The following is an 11,263-nucleotide window of genomic DNA, read 5'->3' as shown; positions in this document are numbered from 1 at the left end:
TAAATCCAGCCCAGGCCTTAGCGCGCCTTAAGTCCCCTCCCCGTGGTCGGAATCGCTCACCAGAGTTGCTCCGGCCCGCCCGAGGTCTTCCCACCGCCGTTCTCCCCTCTCTGCCCGTGGATTCGTGGCCTCTTCCACACCATTGAGTTCGCCGTGGCGCCCTCTTCCCCTCTGCCCAACTCCGGCGACCCCGTAGCCACCCTAGCTCGTGCCCGCCTCAACTCCGGCAACCTCACCGCCGCGGAGAGGAGCGGCGCCGCCCGCAGCCGTCTGTTTCCACGATCTGACCCCCCCCGTCCGATATTGATCGAACGGCTCGAACCGCGGTACCGCTTCACGCACGCGCACCTGACGCCCTGACCCACCTGTCAGCGTCACCCGCAGTCGCTTATCCTTCTCGGTCTGATTTCCCCCGTCCAATCTTGATCGAACGGCTCGGACCGCCTCGGACCCTTGTAGCCGTCCGTCTCCCCACTGGCGCTGGACCCGCTCGGTCAGTGCACTCTCCCCCTCTATCGCTGACACTCCCTGTCCCGCTTGTCAGTGCTCATCCGCCCGCGCGCGCACCCTCGGCCGCAGATCTAATCTCAGCCATCGGTTTCTGATCCAACGGTTGAGGAAGCCCAATACCCCTTCGCGTGGCTGTTTTGCTTAAGAAACCCCCTAGTTTTAGGAAATCAACCTGTCGTCCTCTGTTTTAGCGCATAGGTCCTTGGTTTGTTTTAATTAGACCCCTGGACTTTTATTTAATCACAGATTTAGCCCTAATTTCATATTTCAAACCTCAAAACTTGTTTATTTCATATCTTTTTCATATGAACTCCAAATTTAGTGGTTCAAATTGCAAAATGTTCACCAAATTATTCTTTGTTCAAATAAAATATGACCAACTGCAATATGTACACTTTAATGTTTACACTTAGAATATAGGATTAATGTTTATGTTAGTTTATTTATTTAATAAAATAAATAAAATGAAAGCCCTAGGAGTTAAAACATATTGAATTTTGTGAGATTAGTGTTATGCATTTTATGGATTCACTTTTGGTTTAACCTTTAGACCCTAATGTGATAAATAGAATTAGGTATGTAATTATGGATAATATTTAAAGGATAATCAAATTCCTAAATGAGAGTAGTTTATATTATAATTCTAACTTTCCTTTGTTTTAATCACTACCTAACCCTTTTGAGCTATGTCCTAAACATTTAGAGAGTAATCAATTACCCAATTAGGATTACTCAATTTTCTTTGTAGCTTGATATCATCCCCCTACACTTAATACTATACCTTTTTGTGAGTTAATGATTGTAAATGTTTGATGTGCTGTTCATTTATACTTTTCCAAATGTATTGAATGTATGCTCGCTTTACTTAGACAACGAGCAGTCCGAGGTTCCTGAGTGTGTTGCCGAAGATCCCTCTAAGCAACAACCTGGTGAAGGCAAGTGTCCTCAGACCTATCATGTGCTACTTTACTTTATAATTCACTGTCTCACATTACTTTATTGAAACCTAAGGATTGACTAGTTTGTATTTCCCTTACCCTTGTTTACCTTTTTGGGTTAATCATGGTTAGCTTATGCTATTGCTTAAACTTAATCAATGAACATGATGTGATCTTTTATGATACGATGATGTTATCCCGATGAGGTCCTTGTGATTGCTTTAGGGGGCTCGGGCTCTTTCCTGAGTGCCTCTCCGTAAGGACCTGTTTGGGGAGTGACAACCCGAGATAACAGTGCAACCATGAGGATGGAATGGGACGCCCTTAGCTGAATAATTAGAGGAACCAGTGGAGTAGTTGGCTTCGCCGTAGGGCCGTCAATGGGGTCCAGGCACAGTACTTGCTCTGTCGAGGTTGGTTGCAGAGGTTCTTTGATTTGGTTTTGTTAGTCACCCTTCCCTTGGGGAGATGTACTGTGTTTATCAAACTGGAGAAACCTAACAGGCGGCTATGACCTCTGGGAAATCTTTGTAAAGGCTACATAGTGAGACCCTGCTAGGTCACCTTGGTAGTGATCAATGGAGAGGCTAGAACCCCGGGCAGAATGGGAATCATGGCTTGTGGGTAAAGTGTACAACCTCTGCAAAGTGTTAGAAACTGGTATATCAGCCGTGCTCGCAGTTATGAGCAGCCCTGGGATCCTCTTCGATTAGAAGAACAATGGTTACTTTTATGATGATGATTAACAATGGTGATTATAATCCTAATCTCTGGTATTTTCTCTTGGAGGGAGTGCCTCTGGGTAATAACTGGGTTATTACTAAAATTTGGCTATACTTATAAGTAATAAAACTTGACCAACTAAAAGCAACTGCTTAACTTTAAACTCCACATACAACTAGTCCACTTTAGCCAAATGGGACATTTGCTGAGTACGTTGAAGTGTACTCACCCTTGCTTTACAAACCACCCCACCCCAGGTTGTCCCCTTTGCTCTCAGTGCTCAGGAGGAGAAGCTGGCAACATGGATGACTTCGAGGAGTTCCAGGAATATGACGAGTTTTAGTTCTTTCTTAGTGGCAAACCCCTAGTCAGCTGCATGTGTAGGCTTAGCATCTATGTTTCGTATTTCCGCACTTTGATAATTATGTTGAACAATGGTTGTGTAATAGACTTTATGGACGTCTCAGACATCTTGATGTAACTAAGTACCTTTCCGCTATTTAATTCAAGCATTGTGTGATGATGTACAATTATGTAATCACTGTGTACGTGAGTTCTGATCCTGGCACGTACATGGTTCGCATTCGGTTTACCTTCCAAAACCGGGTGTGACACAATCAAACTCCGCAGAAGATCAAAACGCTCTGAGAAGGCAGGTGGGTCAACATACACACCTTGTGCTATTTCGGGAAGGACCAGGACTAACAATCATTGTCTCCCATTTAGTCGAGCATTATTTTGGCAAGGAGAAATGGGCGGAGATTGCCTCCTTCAACACCTCATTCGAAACAAGTAATCGTAGATACATTATGCTCCCAGTTGCTTTCAAACTTATATACGACGACTTCAGAATTTTACATACATACAGAAAATTAAAAACAAATACATATCCTATGTTATATTACTGTGTACTTAAAAAATACACTATTAAAATTAACACTTTGTATTTATTTGCTTACTATCTTGAAGCAACTACTCTTAGAAATGGAGACAAGATGTACTTCTAAATAACTGTTTCAAGCATGTTGCATATACTTAAACTTAGATTTCATGTACACCAGGGCAAGTTGATATGTTAAGGTGAAGTACTTCCTTTAAATTGTGATCATAGATGGATGAATCCTTATTTTTTTTACTGAGTGGTTTATAGAAGGCTACCTCCCCTTTGCATAGTATTACTAATTAAATGGGAATGGGCAAGGTACCATTTAATATGATACTAACCAATGACCCCCTCCACCCACCCACCCATCAAGAAGTGAAAAATTCAGCTTTCATCATTTTTATCGATAAGGTTATAATTTTTTGCTTTTTTAATCAGCACCTGAAGTGACATTTTTATTTTTGCAATAGTTCTGTTATGTTATGCTTGCAAGCCCATGTTATCAACATACTTCATTTCCTCGCTATGCAAAAGTATTCTTTCAATTCCAATTTTGGTGATCCCGAACATATTTACCAAAATTTATTTTAATAAGTGTTGCCTTATGCTATTTTCCTATGTGTCGTGCTACACTGTAAATATCATGTAATAGTAATTGTGCTCCTTCTCTGTGAATATTTGCATCAATTCTTGCAACTATAACATCTACATGTACATTTATATAGCTATATACATTGACATGCCAAACATTATGTGTACATCTATTTTACAGCCTATTAAGCACATTTCATATCGTGTGTTGTGCAATTTTTCCCAATCACTATATGATTCTGTGTTCTTCTGAAATATTGATGTGGTATGCGAGTAATGAAACATCAGGTCAATATAAATATATTTAGTATTGTGTGCTTACTATTATGTTACTTTCCTTTTTTAAAAAGTAAATTAAAGGCCTATAAGATATTGATAATGGATGTCCATTGTTTGCAGCAGGCTATATAACATGAATGTGTAGCCATATCGCATAAACTGCTCAGTTCTATCAAACTGATAATACTATACACCTCTTACATGTTTTACGGAAACGATCTTAACAGTTGTCCTCTGATTGTTTGTATTATCGACATCTCAAGCAGAGGATGATGCCAACTTACCTAGCAGACAAGAAATAAAAAGGAGGTAAGTTCTTTACTAAAAGAATAGTTTTTATTAGATTTCTCAATAGAGTTTTTTCTCTCCTAAGATATGTATGTATATGTTTATATTTCGTCTTATTTACCTTTTTGTAATCTTGTCAGTGTCTATCTATGTTGGACTAATTGATCTGGAATGATGGCATTTTCAATATCATGGTATCTCAGTACTGAATTAAGCCGCAAGTTGAACATTTATTAATGCATTTTCTTACATATTAGCTAATTGTTACTAACTTTTTCCAACTAATTAGGTTGTGATTGAGGAACATCTTCACGCACTCGACAACACTATAAAAAATTCACTAGCTCATACAAAAAGGTAAAATTTCTACATTTTCTTTCTCTAAAGGTTTATTTATTCCATGAGCAGTTTTTCTCCACTGCAAACGACTAAAAAATTATATTTCCTATCAACTCTCTGTCATATGAGCATTTTATTGTTCTGCCGTTCATAATGCTAGCTCTAAAAGAAAAACCTACTAAAAGACATGTAAGTGCCTCAACCTTAATTCTAGATTTAGTTTTTCCCTTACATAGTAGTTTTATTGTGTTTATATGGTACATTTTGTCCAACTTTTCACATGGTTCATAAACAAATTCAAAATTTACCATTTCCATGTCAAAAAAGAACCATCAATATTATTTTATACCAATCTTATATAGCTATATACAGTTCTTTTTTCCTTACACACACAATCATATAACCCAGCTCCAGCACGCTAGGCGCGCCTTAATTACTAGTTGGATTAATGGATAGGGAGAGTTGGAGACTTGGAGCAATCTACTACACCGACTCGAGCTCGCTGTTGTTGCCACGTGCACCGCCCCTAGCCATAGCCGCCGCCACGCGCTTGTCGTGCGAGAGCATATCGACTGGGGTACATTCCTGTTGTACTAACTAACACAAGCGCGCCCGCAAGATAAGATCCTTCAGGTGTCAAACCATTCGTACCTTTCCAAAATGGGGAAACTCATTAAAATGCCGTTGAAAGTAATTTGTTTTATCTCCATTTATTTTATACATTTCTATTAATCATTTAGATGTAACATATTACTGCCAGTGTTGTCTATTTATCATATTTTTCCAAATTCTTATAACCATTTTCAAAGTTTCAAAGTCTTACACTAACAGACTCGTCTTTTTTGTCGAGTGTCTCATCCTTTGGATCGGCAAACATGTTATCGGTAAAGTGGTTTTTAGACGAGTACTTTTTTGGGCACTCTGCAAATACTTTGTCGAGTGTTACATGTTTTTTGAATGGTGTGATTCGAACTCGCAACCTCTCTCTCGCACATAACCTTTTCTACCACTACACTACTACATCAATTATGTCTATATTACGTTTTCATTCCTCATGTATTATAACAAAGCGATAGTAATTTGATTATTTGAGGCACTAAATAAATTCAGTTGAAAATGTTGGCAACTATAAAGTGCATAAGTTTTATTTTGATAGTTTCTACATGTGAGGCCGTTTACAAAATTTGAATTTCAAATTTAAAACTTCACACGAATTTTTCTATGATAAGATGATTTAAAATCAAACAATTGTCAATTACAAAGTTTCGTTACATTTCGAGACCTATAACTTTTATTTTCATGGTTTTTCCATCCAAGATAGTTTGAAAACTTCAAATTTTAAAATTCAAACATAGTTTTGCATGACAAGATGATTTCAAACCAAAATATGTAAAATGCAAAGTTTTATAACTTTTTAATACTTACAACTTTTATGTTGGTGGTTTTTCCATTCGAGGTCGTTTTCAAAATTTAAATTTTATATTTTTTAAAATTAAAACGTAGTTTTCGTGATAAGATAACTTCAAATGAAAAAGTTGCCAATTATAAATTACGAGAGATATATAGGTTTTATGAACAAATTTACTTTTATTTTGTTACATCGAGAAATGGTCAAAATATAAATCGTACATCTTGATGAGTTATACAAATTTTAGTTTAAAACTTTTTCATTTAAATTACTTTGTTGCTTCAAAATGTGATTTTTAAATTGTGTTTGCCTAGTTTTGAAAAAACACTCTAGCAAAAAGTTTTTTTGCCGAGTGTTTTTTTATCGAGGATTTTTTGCTTGGCACTCAACAAAAGAGTTTCTTTGCCGAGTGCCCGAAAGAAAACACTCGGCAAATTATTTGGCATTATTGAGCCAAACTCCGGTAGTGTTAGTCGATTTCTTTTTAAAAAACAGCTAAAAATTGATATCGGTCTAGTCCGTTAACGAGAAACCAGTCCGGTTTTACCGGTTTTCGACCGGTTTTACCGGTTTTGTAATGCATGTCCCACCCAAAATCTGCACTAAACAGTGGACCAAGTATTTCTTCTTTTAGATTTCTTTGTAACTACAATCTTGGAACGAACCTCTCGAATTCTTTTTGCGATAATACAGTTGAATCCATTTTGATCATGCACATTGTAGTCGATGGTTCTCCATTCCATGGAGTATTTGGTTGTTTATTTGCCACGGTCCCTAACTATTTCACTAACTATTTCACTGAACGACAATACATTGTTCCTAGGATTCCACACGAGCAAATCCCGCCGTATCACACACGGAGGAGAAGGCTGTTGGCATTCGTTACATCCACTAGTCTGGTCTGGCAGCACTGGCAACTTAGTAGTCGTTATCGTAGTCATCGTTGTTCCGGTTGAGGAACCGCCTGACAGCTCTGACAATGGTGCCCAACGCCACGAAGAGGACGAGCGTCTCGAAGCCACCGCCGACCCCGACGTCCACGCTCAGGCCGGGGGTGAACAAGGAGAACGTCAACCACTCGTAGCCGTATTTGTAGCCACCGAAGAACGGGCCCAGTAGCCATATCCGCCTCCCAAAAGCGGCGCCACCACCGGCGGCGGGTTGATGTAGATGTTCGTCATGCGCATGCATGGCACAAGGTAACATTTTGCATTATGAGGACACAGCATGCGTGCATGTCAGCGTGCATGTAGACACAACATGCATGCATGTCAGCCTTCCTACGCTATATTTTTGTAGACAATTGAAATTTCAGTCTGAACTAGTGAGCTGAACTGTTGGGAAAGATGTAGCATATAAAGGATCTATTTAGGTGTTGTTTGGTTCACATATTTGCAAAGTAATTGGTAACTGATAACGTTAAATCATGTTCATTTAAGTCGGGGTCGGCTATAGGGGTGTGCGACCGGTGCTGTATAGGGTCCCTAATTTCTAATTAACCCAAAATATTTCCTACGCAGCAGGTGCCTGGAAGTGAAATAGATCGATTTACCTTGGTCTGTCTTTACAGTTCGCAAGGTCGTCATAACTCTATTATCTATCCCACACCATGTCCTGTCTTTCGTTCAAGTGATTTATTGTCAAACAGCCAGATAAGTTATTCATTAAATTGTTATTCACCTATTTTGTTAGTGTATCTTTTAGGCCTCCTTTGGAATGCAAGAATTTAATAGAAACCATACGAGAATTTCACATAACACAGTTCATTTTCTAGGGAAAAATGTAGAAAACGGGGAAAAAATCCTGCATTCCAAAGGGCTTTTATAATTATAATAGTTTGATTATTATTTTCACTGCATGTTTATAAGACCAAACCCTGTAATGGCTGGTTGCGGATCTGTATCCTATGGAGTGGCACGCGACGATACAGAGTTGCGCAGTAGCCCAGTTTCCAGGAAGCTCCATAAACGGCTCCATAAAGCGGTGTAAACAAGGCATCGTTCCTGTTCCCGCCAACGCCCTGAAACAAAAGCCGTTGGCCCCTGTCCGAAGACACCGGTTGCCCAAAGTCGCAGTGCTGCATCGATCGAGCCTCGGGTACAACTTCCACCGTAGCATTTCATTGAAGCTCTTGTCGCCGGATTGCAGCTCCGCCTCGTCTTTGGCTCGGCCACGGCTAGTATCGCATTTTGTCTCTGTTGCAGCCATCTGCAGTCCCCGGTGGTAGGTTGTCGGCGCGTTCATCGTTTTCATTTATTCCCCCGCCGGGTGCGAGTTCATCGTTTTGATTTCCCCCGCGGATGCGAGTTCATCGTTTGGATTTGTGCCACTTGGCGCAGCCTTTCAGATGTAGCAACGAAGGACGACCAGCGTCGTCTCAGTTCTGATGGAGGCCACTACACTGGAGGGTTCATGCTGCAATTCGTATCCTAGCCTACGGAGGGCCAGCCGAAAGCAGAGTATCGAAAAGACGTCGATCGTTGCTTCAACGTTCTTCAAGGTCAGTACGCAATAATTAAAGGTCCTGCACGATTATGGCATCCGGTAGATTTGAAGTTCATAGTCGACCGTGCTCCAGCGCCGCGGATAGGGGCGACGTCCTTCGACCTAGGAGACAAAACTCGAGAACTTGAGCGTGAGCCCGACAGCTCGGAGGAAGAAAATAGATCTCGTGTCGCCGTACCGACGAAGGAAGGAGGAAGTTCGGAATGACGGTTGGGTTGCGCGGATGAGAGAGAATATGCGATAAAAAGGAGCGCCCACCCCTGGCCCATTTTTTCCGTCGCCGGATACAGCGCATGCTGGGGAACTCAACAGTGCGAAGACGTGCAAATTTTACGGATGCACGCCCATATACGACCCCTGGTGGAGTTGGTCTAAGCTTACTAGACATCTGGTGTTTCAAGATCCAACTATCAACATCATGTCTTTAAATAATCAATCTAAAAAATATAAATCTAAATATAAATCTAGTTATGAAAACTGTAAGAAAAACAAAGAATAGATAATCTAACTTAGGGTCCGAAGGGAGCTGTGGACAAAATTATTATAAAAAATCATAAACGTCTAATCAAAGCCTTGCAGTTGATAGTTCTATTTTTAAATGATTTATTGAGAATGGTCTTTTATTCAATAGTTTGATACATGGCCTCGATTTCACATGATAAAATTTCTCTTGGACAGGTAGTGTAGTAGGATAAAATATGCTATGTCCCAGCGCTGATGATCCTATCTCTTTACACGTAAACAGAACTTCAAAATGCACAAATATTGGTCATCCAAGAACAACATTCGGCCCTAAAGCACGTGAGAAGGAGGAGGCCTAGAACGACTGACGCCTGACGAGGTCCTAGTCCTACATCCTACTGGGCCTCTCTCCATACGATGGGACGCATGATTCTTGCATTGCTTCTGCTCTAACAGCTTCCCCTCCTCCTCCTTAATGGTCTGGATGCTGCGCCGACGCTTGACTCCATCAGCTTCTTGGTAACTCTCCCGTAGCTTTGTAGCCTCTATCTTCTCGCTCTCAGCGACGACCGGTTTCTTGGTCTCACTCATGTTCTTCTGTTGATTCGATAGAATTGATGTGGTCGGAAGCGTCTTCGTTGGCGGTACATAATGCTGCTTCTTGTGTTCCTCGGCGGTGGAAAGCATCTTTGCTGGTGGTACTTGTGGCCTCTTGTTGTGCACCTCGGCAACGGCGGCAGCAAGCGTCTTTGCTGGTGGTACGTGTGGCCTCTTGTTATGTGCCTCGGCGGCGGTGGCGGTGGAAATCATCTTTGCTGGTGGTATGTCCGGCTTCTTGTTGTGTACCTCAGCAGCAGCGGGAAGCATCTTGGCAGACGGTACGTGCACCTTGTCGACGGCAGCGCGCGGGAGCGGGATCTGATCAGCAGAGAGATTGTCGAGTTTCTTCTTCACCGCTACAGCAGTGGCGAAGGAGGCTTCGACGGCTACCCTCCACCCGCGCACGACGTCGCGCGCGAGGCTCCGGATCCGGGACGACCCGTGGCTCCCGAGGGCGCCGACGGTCCTCGCCAGCTCGGTGGACGCCAGCAGGTCGTGCGGGACGGGCGCGACCAGCAGCGTCTTGAGGGATTCGACCATGACGTCGTCGAGCACGGCGCAGAGCTGCTCGGCCACGCCGTCATCCGTGGCGCCGCGGAGCAGCACGACGATCTCGCCACGCACGTCACGATACTCGGCGCGCGGGTAGCCGCATGCCTCGATCACGCCGTCGATCGCCTCGAAAGCGCCGAAGAATGGCCTCCACCTCCGCAGGGGAAGCCCGCTCTGCTCGTCGGCCATGGTAGCTGCGGCGGAAGGTGGATGCGGGCGGGTTGGGTCGGCGGATGCGATGCGAGCAAGCGTGGAACGGGTGCGCGCAGAACTGCAGACTGGATTGGGAGACTCAGGCGCGCCTCATTTATATATAGAACAAGCCGACGGGACGGAGTCCGACTCGAGTTTTTCTGCATGTAACGGTAAAGGCTGTTCTGTTTTGTTTTCGCGCTCATCTGCAGAAGAACTGTTCTGTTTTTCATCCAACGGCAAAGGCTGTTCTGTTTGTACGCACGGCTCGATGGCCATGAAGCTTGCAACTCTGGTTCGGCTTCTTGGCAAATGAACCTTCGTCAGCACCTGTGCCCGCCGCATGCTGTTCGCCGGTTCATCGGCGCCCTGAACCAGGGCCCGCCGTTGTGCTACAGCTATTCGATGAAATGCCCAAAAGCAAATTTTGCAGAGAAGCAAACATCAAGTTCAGTGATACTTGTTCTGCGAATCTCGTCAGTTCACTGGTATAACCACCACCTCGACAGCAATGGATTGATACTCTACTTTCGGCAATCTATATTTGTAATTACAAAGTATGTCATTTAGGCTTTCTCCAACAATATCCACTAAACTTCGTACTCTAAAAATATATTCTTTGTCATTTACAGAACACTCTAAAAAATTTATCATCTATATCTTCTCCGTCTCGAGCAACGTCCCTAAATTTGATCCTCTATATCTCCAAAATTAACCTAGAATATTTATTCTCTCTTTTCATATAATTTGGTCCTCTATTTTTTTATCTTGTACAGTTTAGCCACGGTATATTATATTAACATTTGGAAACATATTTTCTTTGCAGGCCAAAATATGTGGCTAGTTAATTTGCCAGCTAGATCTCGTCCTCCGTATGTTTGTGTTGGGCGTGGGTGCCTTTGCTGGCTCACTGTGATCCGCCATGCATGGCATTGGTGCTCGGTCCCGTTGCGCCGGCGACTGCTCTGTCTCTCTTCCTCCTCCCCGTTGAGT

The 11,263-nt window shown here is 42.6% G+C and overlaps 1 protein-coding gene across 1 annotated transcript; it reads right to left on the bottom strand.

Moving 5' to 3' along the window:
- Positions 1-9,206: 9,206 nt before the first annotated feature.
- Positions 9,207-10,355, bottom strand: LOC118472205 (uncharacterized). The gene has a single exon (XM_035960015.1). The coding sequence runs from the start codon at positions 10,265-10,267 to the stop codon at positions 9,257-9,259; it is 1,011 nt and encodes a 336-aa protein (XP_035815908.1). The 5' UTR covers positions 10,268-10,355; the 3' UTR covers positions 9,207-9,256.
- Between the last annotated feature and the right edge of the window lie 908 nt (positions 10,356-11,263).

This window comes from Zea mays, chromosome 6, assembly GCF_902167145.1.
Source record: "Zea mays cultivar B73 chromosome 6, Zm-B73-REFERENCE-NAM-5.0, whole genome shotgun sequence".
NCBI classification, from domain to species: domain Eukaryota; kingdom Viridiplantae; phylum Streptophyta; class Magnoliopsida; order Poales; family Poaceae; genus Zea; species Zea mays.
This window is presented reverse-complemented; position numbering and strand designations above follow the sequence as displayed.

Excerpts from the sequence above, each read along its gene's own strand:
- LOC118472205 (XM_035960015.1), bottom strand. The coding sequence starts at position 10,267 with ATGGCCGACGAGCAGAGCGGGCTTCCCCTGCGGAGGTGGAGGCCATTC.